At 36.0% G+C, this 23880-nt stretch overlaps 2 protein-coding genes across 2 annotated transcripts; both read left to right on the top strand.

Moving 5' to 3' along the window:
• Nucleotides 1-549: 549 nt before the first annotated feature.
• On the top strand, nt 550-12783 carry tmem116 (transmembrane protein 116). Its single transcript, XM_051111245.1, has 11 exons — nt 550-759; nt 1634-1680; nt 1774-1837; nt 1936-2064; nt 6615-6716; nt 6819-6868; nt 7360-7443; nt 8408-8543; nt 9034-9178; nt 10986-11065; nt 11155-12783. Exons 1-11 carry the CDS (start codon nt 694-696, stop codon nt 11341-11343), a joined length of 1092 nt encoding a protein of 363 aa, XP_050967202.1. The 5' UTR covers nt 550-693; the 3' UTR covers nt 11344-12783.
• A 1065-nt stretch (nt 12784-13848) lies between these two features.
• psat1 (phosphoserine aminotransferase 1) lies at nt 13849-22732 on the top strand. The gene is made up of 9 exons (XM_051109404.1): nt 13849-14056; nt 15713-15773; nt 17747-17816; nt 17909-18114; nt 18679-18851; nt 18994-19163; nt 19817-19945; nt 21080-21217; nt 22261-22732. The coding sequence occupies exons 1-9, from the start codon at nt 14000-14002 to the stop codon at nt 22361-22363; spliced, it is 1107 nt and encodes a 368-aa protein (XP_050965361.1). The 5' UTR covers nt 13849-13999; the 3' UTR covers nt 22364-22732.
• Nucleotides 22733-23880: the final 1148 nt, after the last annotated feature.

Here is a 23880-nt window from a genome sequence, read left to right as displayed (position 1 = left end):
AGTGCTCCTAACTCACATATTTAACAAATTCAATGTCACTATTTATTACTATTCTTGCTAAACAGTACTTTTAAAAAACCCATAGCGAGCATAAATGACTTTGTTTCAGGGTATGATTAAAAAAGGACCCAGTTAGCTATTAAGTATAACTAATATATAGTTTAGTTAGTGAGACTTTCAGTTTTGACTAAATAATGCCTGATGTCCTTGAGCACAAATGCATAATACGTGCTGACTGTCATCACGTTTAAATGGCATTGTCACGCATAGTTTCACGCATAATTTGACAACAGGCAAACAATTTCGACACAAAACAGCACGTCCTTGCTAGTACAGACGACTGACCGACTCAAAACAACGTGCCAGTATTTTGTCACGCATAGTGAAACATGTGGTCGCTTTGAGTGCCGAATTTACATTGAAACATGACGAGTGTGTGACGCAGTCGGGTCGTAGCCAATCAAAATCGCTTTGTGGTAAAGTGGGCGGGGCGCGCTGTTTATTATTTACAGTACTGGAATTGGAAAGCGCATTCTTGCTGCAGCCTCCTGAATGAATGTTTTTGTTGGTATGTTCTGGCAGCAATTATAAATTTGTTACAATTGTTATTCGCTGTTGTTACATAAGGACGGAGTTCGAGAGGAACATAGGGTTAATGTTAAATTGATCAATAAGTAGGCTATTTATTACAAAATGGACATTTTTGGACAAAATAAGTCACAGATGAACACCACCATTCCGACTGAAAACTGGACATCTGTAAGTGATTTCACAACATTTCACTACAACTAGCGAAATATCTAAGTAAAACTATGCTGCAGACACACATGGAGACTCTTGTGCACTGGCCACATGATTTTGTCTTTAAATGATCGTCTTTAAATTCAGAACGATCGCAGTTGTTTAAGATATTTGAGAAGTAATAGTCTAGTACGGTGATTCTTATTAGCAAGATAATGAAACACTGTCTTCCCTACTATAGGATATTTCCAGACGCTTAATCTGGGTCATGTATTGTCATAAACTTTTACTGTCATAAAAAATAAGCTTCTTATCTTACGTTTGATATTCTACATGCCTCAAATAAACGCAGACTTTTTGGTCAGATTTCTGCTCATTTGTTAGAGATCATATCATGCCCAGCTTTCAGCTTTGTTTTGAAAATGTTCTGTTTGGTTTTTTCACTTACCACATGTCATTCCAGAAGGAATATTATTTGATTAATCTGTTGCTTTTGCTGGCAAAGTTTAGTATACATAAATGCAAGTATGGCAAGTATAAACCATTGTTTCTCATTTTGAAATCAGAAGTTAAGCAATACATAAAATCTATTTACAATCTGACAAACAAGAAAGCTGTTAAATGTATTAATGTATGTAAACATTTTCATGTTTTTATGTAATTTTCTTTCTTATTTTATTTTATTACTATTATTATTATTTTTATTTATTTTTTTTTTTTTCCCAATTCATTGTAATTTTGTATTTCCTTTTCTTTGTGTTCACCTCCTGGCTACTGTAAAATTCAGAATTTGAATGATTCAATAAAAAAAAAAACACACACACACAGACAGACTGAATAAACTTCTTTTCTTTTCTTTTCTTTTCTTTTCTTTTCTTCTTTTCTTTTCTAGATATACTCCATAGTTCGATGGATTCAGATAACAATGGCCGTTCTAAGGTATCTAGTGTTGATGTCGTTTAATAAACAGACATGTATTCATCGATGTTTTCATCTTTTATACTTATATATTATTCATAATTTGACTCTCAGCATCATAGGTGCTGGCTCCATAATCTTTTATTCCATTTGCAAAGGACTAGTAAGAAAACCAGAGGTAAGTCTCTGTCTTGTATATATATCTACTGTGATTTTTTTTTAATAATGTTCAAACAAACATGTAATTTTGAGCACTAAAACAAACCTCTGTTTCAGGTGCTGCCCTTATTACTGTTAAGCTTAACAGACCTGCTGTTAGCTTTGAGTTGGATGTGTGGCGGTCTTCTCTTCACCCAGTCCTGTGACTCTTACACCACCTGCTACAACCTGCACATAGTGGAACAGGTACAAAACCGACACAATATCATGCAGAAATAATGCTTATCACAGGCAAAAAAAAGATATACTTCCTCTTTGTGGACTGTAAATGCCATGTTTTTGCATCACACTTCCACTTCCACAAATAAAACCACATTGCACAGGAGCAGTCATGTTTGATTGGCTGTTAAAGGAATAAATCACCCAAAAATGAAAATATGCTAAAAATGTAATCCTTTAAAGCCATCCAAGATACAGATGAATTTGTTTCTCCATCATATTTGGATAAATGTATCATGTATAATGTATAAATTATCGGATCCTCTGCAGTCAATAGGTGCCGTCAGAATGAGAGTCCATTGGCTGATAAAAACAATAATCCACAAGTAATCCACACCACTCCAGTCCATCAGTTAACATCTTGCGAAGCCAAAAGCTTACAAAAGTGTTTGTAAGAAACAAATCCATCAAGACATTTTTAAACTTAAAACCATTGCTTCTGGCATCCATAATACTGCCTTCTCTAGTAAAAAAATGTTGTCTAATCTGAGTCAGGAGAGAAATATGCACAGTTCAAGCAATGTTTACAAGCCAAAATAGTCTAAAATACTTCTAAACAAATATTTTAGATGGATTTTGATGTGAGAGGACAACAGGGGATGGACTTTTCACTTAAAATGTTTTAATAACAGATTTATTTCTTACAAACACACAGATTTTTTTTTTTTGGTTTCTCAAGATGTTAACTGATAGACGGGAGTGGCGTGGATTACTTGTGGATTATTGTGTTGTTTTTATCAGCTGTTTGAGCTCTTATTCTGACGGCACCCATTTGCCGTCCATCCAAGGATCCAATGATGTAAAGTGTAAAGTGATGTAAAGCTACATTTCTTCAAATCTGTTTCCATGAAGAAACAAACTCATCTACATCTTGGATGGTCTAAGGGTAAATTTTTGGCCGAAAATGACTCGTTAAACATTTTCATTCTTTTATAAGGAAATGGTTTTAACAGACTGGTATTTTTTAATATTGTGAAAAGGTAATGCCATGTTACCAAAAAGTAATACTATTATGGTTTCTTGGGCTTGTACCATGGTAGTACCATTACATTTTTTAAGTACCCTGGAGTACAATACGAATTGTAATTATTCTATATGATAATACCATGATGCATTTTTTTTTAAATGATGGGATTTCACAAAAATGAAATGCCTTTAGCCCATAAATTGTTACTTGACTGCCATTTAAAGTGTATGTGCTACAAAAAGAAAGAAACACAAATGAAGGAGGGACCATTATAACCCTATGCTTCATTCCTGCATCCTGCCAACGCACTGCAGGCCTAAACATGTGTCTCTCATTACTGAAGCCTCTTTGTTTTGCATTTTCCTAAAAATTCACAGAGAAGAAAATCATGTGTGCTTGGGCAGTTTCACTTCAAAAACAAGTTGTTCTCAGCTCACACATAAAAACCAGTTTGCTCCAAAGCGGGGAACAAACATGGAGCTGGGATGAGTCTGAAAAGGAAGTGGAGCAGCAAATTTGATTCATATTCTTTGTCCAGATATAATTAGTTGTGCCCCACTTTTAAAGTCTGCACATGTTGGTTTATAACAACGGATTGCTGCGGGTGTGAGTGAACGTCACGGCTCAGTAATGTGTAGAGCCAAAGTTCAAGCTATGGTTTTTAATTAGTTTCGATTGCAGAAACTTTTATGGCAGGTGTTGCACTCACAAATCCTCTTGATTAGATTTATTATTAGATATGCTGTCACAAAACCCAACTTGAAAAGGAAAATGCCACCAAATACTTTTTTTTTCCTTCTTGAAAGTATCCAGCAATTAAAATCATGACATAATTTTTATGAATGGAATCAATTTATTGCAGTAAAAAATATTTTAATAGTAATACTAATAATAACTTTATTTAAAATAATTATTAACTAATTTTAATAATGTAAAATTAAATATTTAGTCCCATTACAAAATAATTTAACATTGCATAAAACTGTGACACGAAGTAGCATTAAAGTGACATGAGAGTAATCTTGGTCGAATGTTTCGGTTTTTATAAATAATGTAGTATTTGCTGAATTTGTCAAGCTCAGCTTACACTGTCACTTCCGTAAACATAAGAATCGTTTTTTAAACATGTAATAATACGTTTTAGCCCCTATTTAAGACTCTGCTGTATGTGGGAAAATGCCCGGGTTTTGACTTTTGAAAGTGTTCGGCAATCATCCGTGTGTGAGGTTTGGAAAACCCTGCTTGCACTCATGTGACACACCCGCTGATGACTCAAACCTGAGTTTACTACAAACGTTTACATTTTTAGAGCTCCGAAATAATTAAATGACTAATCAAAACAACCTGCTTTTATCAGTTCATGTTTTCCTCGTCCTCAAGCATTCCGTCTCATTACGGGAAACCACTGCATTGTGAAATATGTAAAACTATATTAACCATATCTTCATATTAATCATGTGTTAAAACAGTTATTAATCTAGGAAGACAGACTCATACTGAAACTAAATTGTTATAGCAGTCAGCAGTGTAAGATCAGCTCAGATGAGTACAAGTGATCAAGTCAAAGCCATAGTTCTCCCAAAAATGACAAGTCTGAAAACCTCTTTTGCTGCATGTAAAAATACTAGCTTTATAGCATGGTGGAGTTTAACGACATCCATTCACCTTTGCATGATCTCTGTGTATTTCACGTGCAGTGTTGATGCAGTATTGCGCTGAATATGACGCAGTGCTCTACATTTTAGCCCACTGATGTATTTCATTGTGCATTTTTTAAATAGTGGAAATTGTGTATATAGTTTTGTGAATGTTAAAATCAGGTAATACACACCCTGATCAAATATAACTAACAACTCCGGCAGTCAGCTGAGCTCAAACAAAAGAGAAAGGAAAACCGTGTTGGCATTTTTAAGAGAAAGATATGCTATCTTTTACATACAGAGGTTTCTCAATCCTGGAATGTCATTCAGCATCTTTGCTTTGGCACGCATGTCAACAAAGGTGCCGTCTTACAGTGTTTTCCAACCCTGATCCTGGAGTAAAAAAGAGGTGTGGTTAATTGTATTGAATGTACTTCAAATCTTGAATGTATATAATTAAAACACTGCAGGCCACTTAGGTGTACTTAAACAGAGACTTTCTCAACACAATTAAAAGTTCACCCAAAAATGAAAATTCTGTCATTAATGACCCTCATGTCATTCCAAACCCGTAAGACCTTCGTTCATCTTCAGAACAGAAATTATGATATTTTTTAATGAAATCTGAGAGCTTTCTGACCCTGCATAGACAGCAATGTAATTACACATTCAAGGTCAAGAAAGGTAGTCAGAACTTTGTTAAAATAGTTCAACTGTAATTTTATGAAGCTACGTGAATTTTTTATGTGCGTAAAAAAACAAAAATAATGACTTTATTCAACAATTTCTTCTCTTTCATGTCAGTCGACATGGGTTTATGAGCCCTGGTACTCTCGTGAACATGCGGCGGAGACTGACACGGACAAGAAAAAATGTTTAATAAAGTCGTTTTTTGTAAGCTCTCCAATTTCATTAAGAATATCTTAATATCTCGTGTTCTGAAGATGAACAAAGGTCTTACGGGTTTGAAACGACATGAGGGTGAGTAATTACTGACAGAATTTTTATTTCTGGGTGAACTATTCCTTTAAATATATATCAAGTGGTTCCTTTGTTGCCAGCATTAAGTCTTAGTATGATTCAGTGGGCTATATAACACTTTTAATGGTCAGGAAATTTCTTCTCTTTTTTTGGGGGTTTTGGTTCAATATACTTACCTGTTGATCAAAAATTGCCTTAACCCTACACTAATTTTTTTGTTTGTTTGTTTTATTTAGTAACTTTCAGGAGGGTGTACTTATTTTTGCAACACAACATTTTTTTCACTTTGAAAAGAAAATCTTATTTCCCTGAATAATTTTGACATTCTTCTTTGGTAATTGATTAAGCAGGCTTGTTGGAACATTATATCTTAAAAAAACCCTAACATGTCTTCTAAGTAAAGTCTTCTAAGTAATTTTTGAATTTGTTAAGTTTTAGATTGGCTGTACTCATTTATTCTGTGAGTACAAGTGATCAAGTCAAAGCCATAGTTCTCCCAAAAATGACAAGTCTGAAAACCTCTTTTGCTGCATGTAAAAATACTAGTTTAATAGCATGGTGGAGTTTAACAACATCCATTCACCTTTGCATGATCTCTGTGCATTTCACGTGCAGTGTTAATGCAGTATTGCGCTGAATATGACGCACTGTAGTTCCCTCTTAAGCATAATCTTCAAACCCATTTCAGGTCTTTAAATCTCCACAAACAAACTGACACCTTAATCAGGTGTGTCTGATAAGGTAGAAACAAAATGTGTCGTGTCGAGGCTCTCAGGATCAGGATTGTGAAGCACTGCAATCACAACAAACAAATAGTAACGCGAGAGCCGTGGCTTACAGTATTGCAGCAACACAGAATGTGGATGTGAACTATAACTAAAATATCTTCAACTTCATTAACTTCTCCCTTTGACTTTCACATCCTGCAGACGCTCTACATGGCCTCGTTCTTCTACACGCTGCACTATGTTTGGGTGCTCTACACCGGACTGATGGGGAAGTACAGGAGACTCAACGGTTTCCCAGCCGAGGTAATCAACTCACCATTATGAACACGTTTATAACATCAATAAAGCGCTATATGATAGTCTGCATATAACCAATGGCAATGCTAACTAGCTCGTTTATTTCAGAATCCAACAAACACAAGAAGCTGTAGATGTCTTGGTCCTGTACTGTCATGGTAAGAACATCACTGATACAAAATATCATTCAAACTTGTTTCAAATATAAGGCAATGTGTGAAAAATATATCTAAAATATTATATAAAAGCAGATGGAGGTTCATTTTAACCCAGTTAAAACTGGGGTAAAGGGCCTCTGTGGAGACTCTAGTGTAGATGTAGACAAAGCATGGTAAAATTTACTACTTATGTAAAGTACTTTTGATATAGCAAGTTATTTTGTTAAACATTCAAGTGCTTAATCAAAACGACCACGTCAACAGTTTCACTTTTTATTATTTTTTAGTATTTTACCTATTTTAACTATTTTACCTTTTATTTAAAATTGTTTATTTAAATTAATTCAGTGTTGGAATTTCTGCCATTATCTGTTTCTATCATCATACTATTTAGGCCAAATGCCATGCAAAATAAAGTTTAAAATGAGCAGATTTAAAAAAATAAAATGGCTTTTGGTCGTCTGACTGTCTGTCTTGATCTTTCCATACAGTCTTCTGCCTTTAATGCTCACAGCGCCCGTCTTTGTAACAGGAAATGTGTTTCAGTGTTACACAAACTTCACCCAGCCCTACAGGTCAGTCAAAATTAATAAAATGTATTTTGTCATTACTTATTACCTAGTCAACATAACGTCATCACGGCTTATTTGAATAAGCCTATTGTTAATACTTACTGCATGCAATTTAGTAGTCGTCACGTGTTGTTGGAGAGGAAACTCGAATGAGCCAGGAGATCAAAGAAACAGCGTTTTAATAAATCCAAACGTGGGTTTGTCCTGGAGGCCGCTAACTGAGGGAGACATGGAGGGCCTCCAGGACGGATCAGGTAGCTTGCGGAGCCATGGTGGAGCAGACAGTTCGGGAAGCCATGGCAGGTCAGGGAGCTCGGGGAGCCATAGCGGACCAGGCAGTTTTGGCATATGTGTATATAATAACTTGCCACATGAGATGCTGGCAGGCTTGAGCGTTGAATCCCTTTCCTCCAGCTCAGTTCTGTGGTGTCTGGGAGGTCCACAGGGTGGTTGTAATTGGCCCCAATCCAGAACAGAGAGTTGGTGGTGGCGTCATCCTGCCCTGATATCATTGCCAGTCAGGGCTAGGGCGGAGAAGTGAGCGATCACTTCCATTTTTTTTAAGGTCCTGTCATCTGTCACGTGTTGTTGGAGAAGAAACTCGAAGGAGCCAGGAGATCAAAGAAACAGCATTTTAATAAATCCAAAAGCGTTAACAGGACAGAAACAACCACATAACACAACGGTGACAGGACCAAAAAACTGAGGAAACGTAGGGCTATAAATACAAAACAAACGAGGACTAATGAGGCTAACAAACAAAAACCAGGTGCAGGGAATAAGTTATTAACTTAACAAGGAAAGGAACATGACCAAATAAGGAAAACAGGAACTAAGGCTGGGGCAAAAACATGGAACACAAAGTCCAGAATCCTGATAGTAGCCATATCTAGCCATAGTTTAGTTGTATGAATGCATTCAAAACAGTTGTTTAATATGATGCTAATCAGATGTGATTGTCTTCCAGATGTTTGCTGATGCATACAGGGGCTGTGTATCTCACCTCATCTGCAAATACAGAAATGACAGCCTGTAGCGTCATTCAGGACTACTGCATGACCATATTCCTTACTACCTTCCTTATCACCTTCATCGGCATCACAGTGAGTTGAATTTAACATTTAACATGTTTTGATCTTATTTTTGAATACCTGAGCTAGCTATGATTTAAATGCACACTGCTGTTCAAAGGTTTCAACAGTAATATTGTACAATTATTAGATTTTAGAATAACCGTTTAAGCAGCACAACTGTTTTCAACAGTGATTATAATCAGAAATGTTTCTTGAGCAGCAAATCAGCATATTAGATTGATTTCTGAAGGATCATGTGACACTGAAGACTGGCTTAATCATGCTGAAAATTCAGCTTTGATCAAATAAATCAATTATATTTTACAAAATATTAACACAGAATATTCTAAATGGTAATACTATTTCACAATATTACTGTTTTTACTGTATTTTTAAACAAATAAATGCAGCCTTGGTGACTTTTGAACAGTAGTCTAAGTGATTATTAGGCAAATGATATACGATTTTCCAGACTGTGTGACTCAGTCATAATCTAATTGTATTCGTATTTTAATTTCAGACTCTGATGTGTAAAGCTCGCTCCCTGTACAAGCGTGTCATCACTTCTCAAGGGTTTTTTGGTGACAATCATTGGGAAACTCTGCGTCTCCTGGAACGGCGTATGCTGCTTTACCCATCAGCCTTCTTCTTCTGCTGGGGACCTGGTCAGTTTGAAAACATTAAAACATTTAAAGGGAATCCCCAGGTATTAAGACCTGTGTGGCTTATTATGTAAATGATGTATCTTACTGCAGATTATTTAAAAAATTCACATAATTTCATACATATGTTGGACTATGGGGAGGCGCCATTATTTTGATGACATGAAATGGTTGTACTTGTTGAGCTACTGGCACTACCTGTTGCTATTTTTACCACATCTCGGAAAATAAAATACTAATATGATGACCACAGCTACAGAAAGAGCTTACAGGTGGCAATGGACATAAGTGTAGGCTTGAACCAAATGCCGTACCATCGATTTTTCCCCATGAGGAGTCTAAATACCCCGGATACTGAGTGAAATCAGTACTGAGAAATTGTTTGCATCTTGCCAGAATGGCATCTCTGCTGTTTGTAAGCTCTTTGAGTAGCTGTGGTCTACTAAAGGCCTTAAAGGCATCAGGGCTAAAGTGGAGAGAACAAAGACTCTTTAGGAAGTTGTATTCATCATTCAGGCATCTTAACATTCTCTTCTACTCTTCTTATCACTAGGAAAGCAGTGAAGACTTACATCACTTCTCTTGTTGCCCTTTGAGTGAAAATGACGACCAAAGGCAGCACGTGCCGTCGTATCAGTATTTTATTTTCCGAGTCGTGTATTTTGAGTTTTGTCGCGGTAAAAATAGCAACAGGTAGTGCCAGGAGCTCAACCATTTCACGTCATCGAAATAATGGCGTATAAACTGATTTTTTGTGGGTTTCCTACTACGTATTTCAGAGACATAATGTACGTTATATTAAGCCATACAAGTTTCAATAGCCATGGTTCCCTTTAAAAGTTAAAACGAAATTACTGAGGTGCTAAAACAGCCAGTGAGGAACCATTTCTCATTTCCCTTAACAAATAACCATATTTGTCAGTATGTTTACTAACTATCATGATTAATTGCAACTACACTACTAGTCAAAAGTTTTTTGAACAAATGTTTTTTTAAAGAGTTTTCTTCTGTTCACCAAGCTTGCATTTATTTGATCCAAAATACAGCAAAAGCAGTAATATCGTGAAATATTTTTAATATATAAAATAACTTTGTAATTTATTCCTGTGATCAAAGCATAGAAATTAATACTTTTATTTAGCAAGGATGCTTTAAAGTGATGGTAAAGACATTTATAATGTTACAAAAGATTTCTATTTCAGATAAATGCTGTTCTTCTAAACTTTTTATTCATCCTAGAAACCTGAAAAAAATCTACTCAGCTGTTTTCAACATAATAATAATAATAATAATAATAAATGTTTTTTGAGCAGCAAATCAGAATATAAGAATGATTTCTAAAGAATCATGTGACTGGAATAATGATGTCAAAAAATCAGCTGAATCTGAGGAATTAATTATATTTTAAAATATATTCAAATAGAATGCAGTTATTTTAAATAGAATTTTTTTTTTCAAAATTGTACTGTTTTTGCCATACTTCAGATCAAATAAATGCGGGCTTGGTGAGCAGAAGCCACTTCTTTAAAAAACATTAAAGACTTTTGACTGGTAGTGTATATTCAGTATAACAAACTAATCTGAAATTTTTAACTATAAAAGAAAAGAAAAAATAATGTGATGCATATTTGTCAGTCAGGTCAGATTTCTGTAATATTACTAATGAACTGAATGTTTTTTAAATCCACAATAACCAGATTTGTATATTTATCTTTAATAAATCCACTTAGTTTCAGTGTCATATATCTGAATTAAATAAATATTGCTTGTTATGCAGTTCATGTTTTTTATGATCTCTTCTTTATTTCAGCAATATTTCTGGCCACTATGATGTTGGTGAAACCTGACATCATAGAGGGAAGGATGGGAGTCGTTCTCTACATCCTACAGGTTCGCCAAAAGACATAAAAACACCCAACAAAATAATCACATAACCCCTGCATGCAAATGTAAAATGTTCCTGTTCTTCTTCTCGACAGGCCTTCACCTCTGCCTCTCAGGGTCTGCTGAACTGCCTGGTTTACGGCTGGACGCAGCAGCACTTTCGCTCTCTCAGCGGCGGCAGCGCCACCGTACGGGACGTCAACACCCAGACTCCCCTGCTGCGCTCTCAAAAACGAAACTATGCCGCTTTGCGCTCTGCCGCATCACTCATCAATTTTGTCTGACAAGACACGCAAAAATCCCTGTAAAGCATCGGGACGATGCTTTAAACCAAAGCGATTGGGGAGTCAAACCCATGACTTGCCTGTTGCGAGCGTCACGCTCTACACATTGAGCTACTGGAGCCAATACGGCACACACTGCTGCGTCAGAAAAACTGAAGACTGAAACTAGCAAAATATCTGTGTGCTCCGTCATGTGTGAAGCCAACAGACGTGTTTGGAAGCTGCGTTTGTTTTGCTGTTACATTACCAACGCCAGATGGCAGATAAGGACGCTCTGCTTACAAAGGGAGCTGAAAGTTTTTTCTTCTGCTTTGGTTTTTTTATGAGATTTCAGATGCTGCACCTGCTGCTAGTTTAACTGCGAAACCCTCTTCAACAAAGCGTTTCATCATCCGGCCTCTATTATACTAGCTTTAGCACAAGACTCGAGACTTTCAGATCACGGCGTGCTGCTGAACTGTCAAAAAGGGAAAGACCGTAGGGGGATTACGGCCAGAGGGAAATAGCTCTGAAACAGGATCTGAGAGGACAATGCTGCTGCTTTCCATCCAAAAAAACAAACACCCACACATAGCGCTTAGCATTGCAGGTATCAATTACTGCAAATGGAGCATGAAACAAATTATTTCCTCTTCATAAACAATACAGCTGTTAGTAGACTTCTCAGTAGATATTATTATTGGAAAATACATACAGCTTATGAGAATTATTAGTAAAAGGGAAAGACTCTGTACTTGTCAACATATTACCAATGAACCAGTGAACCTGAAGCATTTTTCTTAAAATGATGTCCTTACATTTAGGCTTTTATTCACATATAAACATTGATCACATGGTGCACATTAAATATGATCAATTTAAGATCAAATGTGCTTGTGTGAAATCAGAAGTGTCAAAGATGAACAAAAAACTTTTGAGGGTTTAAATGTGTGTGAACGAACCCTTTAAAATGTCTGTGGGAATTTCTAGAGTTGGTAACATTTTCCAGTTATGCTTTGTTCTGAAGTTCATTAGAGTTCATTTGCAAAAACAATTTTCAAAAATCATGTTTTTTAATTGTGCGTTCCAATTAATCTCAAACTGCGGTTGGGTTTTTTTGATTAGGTAAAAAATAACTAAAAAATACAGCTAACACAATAAAAAAAAATTTAATCAGATTTTTATCTCTTCATATGTTTTTGGCTTGAAACTGGTGTGTAATCTCTGTTACATTTTTAAAATCCTTGTTCAGTACTTACAAATAATTACTGTACAGAAGGTGTCAAACAATAATCTACACAGAAGTTGTCAAATGTTGCACTGTTTTCCACTTTCGGTTTTGCTTACATTTCTCCCATGACGGAATCAGTTTTATTTCTGAGTGCATTTTATATGCATGTGTGTACATAGTCTTGTTAAAATGTATAAAATATTTTAATAAAACTTGATTAGATGTTGATATTTTGAGGTGGTTGATTTCAGACTAATGTTGAGCTTTTACCAGGTTCTGTTTGCAGATGATCAGCTTTTTAGACAAACAAATGTGAAAAACGTGACATGGTGAGAGTTGAGGCTACACAAAAACAAACACTATATCGATTAAAGACTGATTATAACTGCCTTTGTGGAAATCAGGGAGAGAAACTTGAACTAATGTATTTCTGCTCTAATTCTCTGCAAAGTACTGCCACCTGCTGTCAGTAACTTGCGTTGAATTTGTATAGCAACAGTGTTTACATATGGAGGAGTAGACCTGCTGAATATAAAATAAAGGAATGACTTAACAAATGTAAATAAATAAATAAATAAATAAAAATAACGAAAAAAAATGAATTAAATAAATGTATAAATAAACATGAAAATAAAGAGATGTGAATAAGTATAAGAATAAATAAATGTATAATTAAATAAAAAACACATTATAGAGCAGTATAAAGAAAAATATAAAATAAAGTTTAAAAAATATACAAAATAATGAAGGAAAAATCATTTAAAATGAAATATATATATATATATATATATATATATATATATATATATATATATATATATTTAAACATTTTAAAGAATAGAAATATTTTAATATTAATTCACAGAAATGAATAAGGAAAAAATAAGGGAAACAGGCCTAATAGAAATAAAATAATAATAATTACAAAAAAGTAATAAAAACAAACACAAATATGTAAACAAAATCCTCAAGCGAACAAATAGTGAACAAATGGGCTTTAAATTTACGATAACGAGTCAATAAGGTCCAAAACTACAAAGGATCCTACAAAGAGAGAAAAAAAATACCATGAAGTACCACATTTTTCCTAGAATTTCATAAGCGAACTCAACACTTCTAAAATTGCTCTCAGATTTCTGAAGAAAAAATTGAAAGCGCAAAAATGCTGACTAGATTTTACGCATGGAGGCACAGAAGCTCATGAATATTTAATAGAATGAATCACGACAACGTCACAAACACATCATCCAATCAAACAGCCGAAACCTGTTATTCCGGATACCGCGAGCCAATGAAAACAAGCAGGAAACTTGCACATTAGGTGCAATCATGTGTAAAGAGAATAATAGTGCTTGTCCAAATCACCAGTCCAAAAAGTAGGTCAAGTGGAGAAGTTTCAGAAAGTTTTATTTCCCACGGCCATCCTAGACCGTTTTATTTCAAAACATGGAGAAAAAACAGACCATCAATTTCGGAGCGGGACCAGCAAAACTTCCACAAGCGGTAAGTGCATCCCTGAAAAACCACTAACTCAGAATGATTTATTTATTATTTCACACTAAATGTTGAGTATATTTGCGAAACCCTTTGTTTCTGCGTCATCGCGTTTAGAGCAGCGTAAATAATGCTGGGCGATCATATCAGTCATGTTACTCATTACATCATGTTACAAACCGGTTTGCATGCAAAACCGCATGCAAAACTGTTTTGTGTTACTGAAGTGCACACAATCGTATTTTAGATGCGCTGTAAACATCAAAACAACACCGTTGCGGTTGGTTGGTCTGGTTGCATGTGCAATGTTGCATCAGCCGCTACTTCGCATTCAGATTCGCCTATTGACTGAAGAGTGCAGCTATATCCAAACCAGCAAACATGTTCAAATTAAAATACACGTTATGCATTCAGACACAGAAATCGGATTTGATTTATGAAAAATGTGAGACATCAGGTTCTGCCGTCTCAAAATAGATTGCTAGTGGAATCTTTTTTTAGAATTAGTAGCATGCCATTTCTGTTAGGTAACTCTCTATTTTTTGAAGTGTTGTTGCTTGTTTACTTCACAGATTTACTTTGCTTTCAGATTTTTAGCTGCCCCTGTCTAGTGCTGCCTGCTGTAAATGATGAAGCTGCTGAAAGCTTTTACTGATTGCATGGGTCATTTCACATAGGTTTCACAAGTTGTGTTTAGCATTTCTATTTTATTAGCTTTCACTGAGGTTGCTAGGATACCGAACTCAAAGATGGTCAGAAATAGAAGGACTTTGATTTTAAAGAAGTAGTTTACCCCAAATGAAAATTTGCTAAATTACTCACCCTCAGGCCATCCAAGATGTAGATGAGTTTGTTTCTTCATCAGATTTGGAGAAATGTAGCATTACATCACTTGCTCCGCAATGAATCCTCTGCAGTGAATGGGTGCCGTCAGAGTGATAGTCAAAACAGCTGATAAAAACATCACAATAATTCACAAGCAATCCACACCACTCCAGTCCATCAATTAGCATCTTGAGAAGCCCAAAGCTGTTTGTTTGTAAGAAACAAATCCACCGTTAAGGCGTTTTAACTTTAAAAATGTAACGTTTGGCCAAAATACGAATCCATAATCCATTCTAACGCTTCCTCCAGTAAAAAAAAGTCCATCCTCGGTTGTCTCTAACATCAAAACCCATTGACATATTTGTATAGAAATGTTTTGGATTGTAATTGGTGCTTGATCTGTGCATATTTCTCTCCTGGTTCATTTTTCTGATTTCAATATTACTTGTTTATTAGCAGGAAACAATGGTTCAAAGTTAAAAACGTCTTGATGGATTTGTTTCTTAGAAATACAGCTTTTCTCTTCTCAAGATATTAATTGATGGACTGAACTGGATAACTTGTGGATTATTGTGATGTTTTTTATCAGCTGTTTGCACTCTTATTCTGACGGCACCCATTCACTGCAGAAGATGCATTGGAGAGCACGTCATGTTATGCTATATTTCTCCAAATCTGTTCCGATGAAAAACAAACAAATCTAGATCTTGGATGACTTGGGGGTGTGCAAATTTTAAGCAGATTTTCATTTTTGGGTGAACTATTCCTTTAAAACTTATTATATTTATGGTAGTTTTTGATACAAAAATAGTTATCAACTGGATATTTTTCTGTTCTTAGGTTTTACTGCAAGCACAGAAGGAGCTGCTGGATTACAGTGGCACTGGGATAAGCATTCTTGGTAAGGATCTGCATTTTTAATATACAGGTACATCTCAATAAATTAGAATGTCATGGAAAGTTCATTTATTTCAGTAATTCAACTGTGATTTTCAATTGTGAAACTCGTGTATTGAATAAATTCAATGCAAACAGACTGAAGTAGTTTAAGTCTTTGGTTCTTTTAATTGTGATGATTTTGGCTCACATTTAACAAAAACCCACCAATTTACTATCTTAACAAATTAGAATATGGTGACATGTCAATCAGCTAATCAACTCAAAACACCTGTAAAGGTTTCCGGAGCCTTCAAAATGGTCTCTCAGTTTGGTTCACTAGGCTACACAATCATGGGGAAGACTGCTGATCTGACAGTTGTCCAGAAGACAATCATTGACACCCTTCACAAGGAGGGAAAGCCACAAACATTCATTGCCAAAGAAGCTGGCTGTTCACAGAGTGCTGTATCCAAGCATGTTAACAGAAAGTTGAGTGGAAGGAAAAAGTGTGGAAGAAAAAGATGCACAACCAACTGAGAGAACCACAGCCTTGAGAGGCTTGTCAAGCAAAATCAATTCAAGAATTTGGGTGAACTTCACAAGGAATGGACTGAGGCAGGGGTCAAGGCATCATGAGCCACCACACACAGACGTGTCAAGGAATTTGGCTACAGTTGTCGTATTCCTCTTGTTAAGCCGCTCCTGAACCACAGACAACGTTAGAGGCGTCTTACCTGGGCTAAGGAGAAGAAGAAATGGACTGTTGCCCAGTGGTCCAAAGTCTTCTTTTCAGATGAGAGCAAGTTTTGTATTTCATTTGGAAACCAAGGTCCTAGAGTCTGGAGGAAGGGTGGAGAAGCTCATTGCCCAAGTTGCTTGAAGTCCAGTGTTAAGTTTCCACAGTCTGTGATGATTTGGGGTGCAATGTCATCTGCTGGTGTTGGTCCACTGTGTTTTTTGAAAGTCACTGCACCCGTTTACCAAGAAATTTTAGAGCACTTCATGCTTCCTTCTGCTGAGCAGTTTTTTAAAGATGCTGATTTTATTTTCCAGCAGGATTTGGCACCTGCCCACACTGCCAAAAGTACCAAAAGTTGGTTAAATGACCATGGTGTTGGTGTGCTTGACTGGCCAGAAAACTCACCAGACCTGAACCCCATAGTGAATCTATGGGGTATTGTCAAGAAGAAAATGAGAAACAAGAGACCAAAAAATGCAGATGAGCTGAAGGCCACTGTCAAAGAAACCTGGGCTTCCAAACCACCTCAGCAGTGCCATAGACTAATCAATCAGACTAATCATGCCATGCCGAAGTAAAGGCAGAAATTAAAGCAAGAGGAGCTCCTACCAAGTATTGAGTACATATGAAGAGTTCAGATGTAAAAGCCTCTAAATCCATCTGACGTAATTCTTTAAAATGAGCATTTCTTTCTGGCTACTTTGTATAGGTTGCTATGTAAGTACTGGTACTTCTGATTGGGCTGAGGCTGAAATTTAGCAAGTTTGAAGTAAAAGTATTTGATGGATGTATACTATGTGTCAGGAGCATTCACTCAGTATCATTATCTCATTTTTGACCGAGATGGCTTTTAGCTGGTTTTGCATCTGAACTCTTCATATACAGTAAATGAACATACTTTCCAGAAGTCCAACAGTTCACTTTTTTTTTTTTTCTTATTGGTCTTATGAAGTATTCTAATTTGTTGAGATAGTGAATTGGTGGGTTTCTGTTAAATGTGAGCCAAAATCATCACAATTACAAAAAAAACCCCAAAGACTTTATTTCAGTCTGTGTGCACTGAATTTATTTAATACATGAGTTTCATAATTTGAGTTGAATTACTAGAGTAAATGAACTTCTCCAGGACATTCAAATTTATTGACGACACCTTTGTGTGTATATATATGTATATATGTATATGTATATATATATGTATGTATATGTGTGTGTGTAATGCAATGTTTTTAAGGTGTTTATTTTTCTTTTGCATCCAGAAATGAGCCACAGATCGGCTGATTTCTCCAAGATTATAAACACTACTGAAAACCTTCTCCGCGAGCTTCTGTGAGTGTTTACGTCTGTCCCTCAAATAAAGATTGAAGATGTCTTTGTTCATATTCCATAACAAATGTATGCTTTGTGTTCACTCTTAACAGGAACGTACCTGAGAACTATAAGATACTGTTCCTGCAAGGCGGAGGCTCGGGACAGTTCAGCGGGGTTCCTCTCAATCTGATTGGTCTGAAGGAGGACAGGTGTGCTGATTATCTGGTCACAGGGACGTGGTCTGCAAGGGCAGCCAAAGAGGCAGAGAAGTATGGAAAAGTGAACGTGATTCATCCGAAACTGGATAGCTACACCAGTGAGTAATCATCGCAGTAAAATATGTTTGTACAGTATTGTAAAACTGTTAAATCCATTGTGTATATTATACATCCTTTCCAAAAGAATTAGTGTGCTTCTTGTGAAAAAAAAAAAAAAAAGTGTCTTAGTATGGAGACTTGGGAAAGAATATACTTAAGTGTGAACTGAATGTGATATTTTCAGGCACTTAACTGCATGTTAATAGCAATTAAATTATGTATTGTAGTTTAAAAAAAAAAAACTTCATTTAAGAATAATAAAACATTATTAACACTGATTAAAAATGTACTTTAAAGCTTCTAGTGTTGTCATGAAAGTGTCTCTTTTTAAGTACACTTTAGTGGCATTTTATTTCATTAATATATGTGACCCTGGACCACAAAACCAGTCAAGTGACCCTTAAGACTAGTTTTGTGGTCCAGGGTCACACATTATCTGCAGGTACAGTTTAAAATGTATTTTGATTTGAAGTACGCCACAAGTGCACATTCAATACAATTAATACAAAACAGCTTTGGGCCTCACATGACTTTTAGTGATGAAGCACACTTTATTTTCACAGAAATACCAGACAGTAGCACTTGGTCACTGAATCCTTCAGCATCTTACGTCTATTACTGCTGCAACGAGACGGTGCACGGCGTTGAGTTTAACTTCATCCCGGACACTAAAGGAGTGGTTCTGGTCAGCGACATGTCATCCAACTTCCTCTCCAGGCCGGTAGATGTGTCGAAGGTTGGTGATACTTCTTCAGGTTCATTATGTTTTTGAAAAGTTCTTTAAAGCAGTTTTTCCACAGATTTAAAAAAGGTCATGATTTTTATTTTTTAACCTAACTGATTGTTAATGCCAAGTCTCCGTCTTTGTGTTTTTGCAGTTTGGTCTGATCTTTGCCGGTGCGCAGAAGAATGTGGGCTGTGCAGGTGTGACTGTTGTCATTGTCAGAGAGGATTTGATGGGAAAGGCTTTGAAAGAGTGTCCTATTATACTTGACTATCAGGTGCAGGCAGGCAATAACTCGCTCTACAACACTCCTCCATGCTTCAGGTACAGCTAGTCTTTGTTCATCATATTGTGCCTCTGTAGTCTTCTTTTTAATTACATACGTAATTAACAGCTTGCCAGTTCTAGGTAGCTGTAATCAAGAAAATGGAAAACTTCAGTCTTTAGAAATCACTCTAATAAGCTGATTTGCTGCTCAAGAAACATTTTTGATTATTATCAATGTTAAAAACATTGTGCTGATCTATGATTATGTGGAAACCATGAAAGCCTAACTGAAGTCTGTTTATAATGCCAAGATATATTGGTGCATTAATACAGAATTTAGCCAGTGTCCATCTGTATATTGCACCTTGTTTTTTTTTTTACAACAGCTTTAATGGCCTCCAGTCAGGTATGTTAGTGATTGCACAATTTTTAATAAGGTTTTATGACTTGCATACTTGCCTAACTTGTTTAAAATGTATGTAATTACTGAAACACCCATCCTTGTGGCTTATTTCAAGATCTGTTTGTAAATCCTGCACACAGATCACTTTTCCAGCTTACAGAGATGTGAGACAGAACCTTACAAGACAATGCTCTCCTTTTCTCCTTTTCCAGGAAAAAAAAAGTTTTTTTTCTTTTAAACTTCGACATTTGCTCAACATATTATCCATTTTGTAACTGTGACTTGTACATACTTGTTTTTCTTACAGTATTTACATCATGGGTTTGGTTCTGGAGTGGATCAAGAACAACGGAGGGGCGGATGCCATGGAACGACTAAACGTGCAGAAATCCAACATCATCTATGACCTCATCAACCACTCCAATGGATTCTACTCGTCAGTGACTCCGTCATTATCTGTCCTAATCGCATCCTAACATTTGGATCACAGTATTGCAGATAGACTATAATCATCTTGTACAGATTGCTCTAAATGTGCAATATTAAAACAATAAACTTAAAGGAGAAGTCCACTTCCAGAACAACAGTTTGCAAATAGTGTACTCACCCCCTTGTAATCCAAGATGTTCATGTCTTTCTGTCTTCAGTCGTGAAGAAATTATGGTTTTTGAGGAAAACATTTCAGGATTTTTCTCCCTAAAATAGACTTCATTGGTGGCCCGATTTTGAACTTCCAAAATGTAGTTTAAATGCAGCTTCAATCTTAACGATCCCAGCCGAGGAAGAAGGGTCTTATCTAGCAAAACGATCTGTCATTTTTTTACTTTTTAAGCACAAAAGCCCGTGTAGCACAGGCTCTGAGATGCATGTCCACGACGCTATGAATCATGTCTGAGTTCATCGTCTGTGTACAGAAAGGTAGAGTATGGTGAAAAACTCATATACCTTTTTTTTTTTTTTTTTTTTTTTTGTAAACAGCGTTTGACTTACTTGCACTTCCTTAGTCTTTGCGCGTTCACTTTGTAAACACTGGGTCTGTAGTTCCGCCTACGTTCGGCGTGACCTTTTGACGTGATTCAATAATACGTAGCGTCGTGGACGCACATCCCAGAGCCTGTGCTACACAAGCTTTTGCGCTTAAAAAGTAAATAAATTTGTTTTCCAAAAAAAATTACTGATCATTTCAGTAGATAAGACCCTTCTTCTGGGATTGTTTAGAGCCCTTTGAAGCTGCATTTAAACTGCATTTGGGGCATCAATGAAGTCCATTATATGGAGAAAAATCCTGAAATGCTTTCCTCAAAAACCATCATTTCTTCACGACTGAAGACAAAAAGACATGAACATCTTGAATGACAAGGGGGTGAGTAAATTATTTGTTGTTCTGAAAGTGGAGTTCTCCTTTAAAATAACTATAAAACTTAATAACTAAATATAAAAATTAGTAAAAGGTATAATTTAAAAACAGTTATTGCTATGTTTGTCCACATTATGCTCTTTCATCAGACTTTTGTTTTTGTCAAAATGATCTCTTCTCCTGTTTTTCCACATACTGTACGGACTCTTGCAGATGCCCTGTTGACATGGCGTGTCGAAGCCGCATGAACATTCCATTCCGCATTGGAAAGAAGGAGGGAGATGAAAATCTTGAAAAGTTGTTCCTGGATGGAGCTTCTAAACTTGGCATGATCTCACTTAAGGGACACAGGTGCTGTATGAACATCTGTTTTTGTAATTCATGTAGTCTTATTGTTAATGTAGTTTGCATAGTTTACAACAAACAAAACGACAACAAATAAGTAATGTTGCACAAAATACTTCTGATTTATGTGTCATTTATATGGAAAGTTTATGGATAAATCAATGCTTGTCAGTCTGGGATGTACAGTAGCAGTTCACTTGAAGGAATAGGAATCCAAAAATGAAAATTTACTTCTCCTCAGGGCATCCAAGATGTAAATGACCAATGGGTGCTCTGCAGTGAATGGGTACCGTCAGAATGAGAGTCCAAACAGCTGATAAAACATCACAACAATACATAAGTAATCCACACCACTCCAGTCTTGAGAAGCCAAAAGCTGCATGTTTACAAGAAACAAGTTAATCATTAAGATGTTTTTACTTTAAACTGTTGCTTTTGGCCAAATACGAGGAAGTGTTGTTATAGATTATACACTGAAGTTAAAATGCCAATTGTTTGTTTCACAAATACACAAAACACAAAGCTTTTCACTTCACAAGATGTTAACTGATGGACTGGAGTGGTGTGGATTACTTGTGGATTATTTTGATGTTTTTATCAGATGTTTGGACTCTCATTCTGACGGAGAGCAAGTGATTAAATGCTACATTTCTCCAAATCTGATGAAGAAACAAACTCATCTACATCTTGGATGGCCTGAAGATGAATACATTTTCAGCACATTGTCATTTTTGGATGATAAAATTCCAGTGATTAAAATGTGTATAAGACACATTCACAGTTGTCCTCCACCCAGAATTGTATAAAAAAATGTAACATTTAAATATAATTCTTTAATTTAAATTGCAGTCGTTTTTTCCAAAAGTTAAATGTTTAGAAGTTTTTGTCAAATCAGTTGAGAGCAAATGCATCAGGGAATAAATAATGAATTGGTCAAAATGAACATGATGTTATGTTTCAATAACTACATGCTTGCTCTCTGTGGTTTCAGTGTGTCTTAAAAAATGAAAAGTATTCTGTCTCACGATTGTTTCACTGTGTATTTTCAGGTCTGTGGGAGGCATCCGAGCTTCACTGTACAATGCAGTGACTGTCGAAGACGTGAAGGCTCTTGCCGCCTATATGGAAGAATTCTTTAACAATCACCAGTAGCTTAAAGTACTTTTGCAAGTAGTAGTTTTACTTGCATTGAAAAGGGGTTTCTTGATTTGGAGCACCTTTAAACTGGAGTAACACTAATGGATTTGCTGCTTTTGTTGCAATGAGTTGTAGAAGATGAATGAAATATAACTAAACTCTAATTCACTTTCATTTCAATAGCAAATGGTTGTTATTGTTAAATATTTTTTTTAACTGACCCTTTTATTCAAATTCTAGTGTGCCTTAATGCTTGTAAAATTGTATTTGAATTGTTTTCCTAAACATTCCATGTTTTACTAATGTAAATGTGTGTTATTAGTAGCTGAATGGACCGAATACTGTGATGCAAGCAAAAAGAAAATAAAACACCACTTAACTGTACTACAATCCCTGCAGTGTTTATTCCTGAAAATATGATATTTTGAAGATAAAATAAACATACCTTAGGATAATTGATTATAGTATGTTGACATACGGGAGTATTCATTCATTTTTGGAGTGTAGTATTAATTTTATCTTGTAGCATTACAGTTATCTGTGCTTTAATAATGTTATTTGTACATGAATCTGTTTCTTCTGAAACATTTTTAGTTGAATGATTTTTAAATGTAAGCTCACCTCTATTGACTTCAAATAGATGTGCGGATGTGTGAGTACCAGACATTTAAAATTAAATTGACTGTTAATGTCATACAGTAGGCTACACTGGGAACAAAAATGTGTTTAGGAACAATTTTCACTCAGCTATAGTTAATTGCAAAGAAAGTAAGTAGCTTACTGTTTTAATCAAACATTACATTTTTAAGTAAGTAGGTAGCAGTGGCGGCTACTGGTCTGTCAAATAGGGGAAGCTCATTTTTGGTCTACATCATAAAATTGTCTATTTATTTAAAAGTAAATTCTGCCCTACATTCCTTTTCAAGAAAACAGTCTGTGACCCTGTCGTACCAACTAGGCGTCTTTTCCAGTGACTTGACCAGTGTCCTCTCAATGGCCAGCAGAGCTAGGCTGCTTAAACGGCCTTGGCCCATTGTGTTTCGGGTGTAGGACTTGAGCCGCTTTAAACAGGAGAAGCTCCTTTCTACACCTGCAGATGTAGCTCCAATTGTTGCCACTAATGAGAACAGTTTGTAAAGCTGAGGCATTGCACTGTCCAACTCCATGTCTTTAAGGAACACCAAGTAATCAATGAATGAATGAACGATCTAAAAAAAATATTAAACTCTGTAAAAGTGAAACAAGGAATGTGGTGTATAATTGTGTGAAATGTATGATGAAAATCAAGCAATTTCGCCAAGCAAATATAAAGAAATAGGTTGCAGCAGTTTTTATTTTGACTGAACTTGAGAAATCCGCGATGGGACTGAGCGCGAATAGCTTCAGCGATTCCGTATAGTACAAAATCGCTGTCAGTCAAAAGGAGACGCAATCTTTCGACAGACCCTCCAATCATCACGCAGAAGCTCGGAGTCCAGGCCAGCCCACTCCTCATTTGCTCCTCATTCACCCCCAGAGACGCTGAGCGTCCG

This window comes from Labeo rohita, chromosome 5 (assembly GCF_022985175.1).
Source record: "Labeo rohita strain BAU-BD-2019 chromosome 5, IGBB_LRoh.1.0, whole genome shotgun sequence".
NCBI classification, from domain to species: Eukaryota; Metazoa; Chordata; class Actinopteri; order Cypriniformes; family Cyprinidae; genus Labeo; species Labeo rohita.
This window is presented reverse-complemented; position numbering and strand designations above follow the sequence as displayed.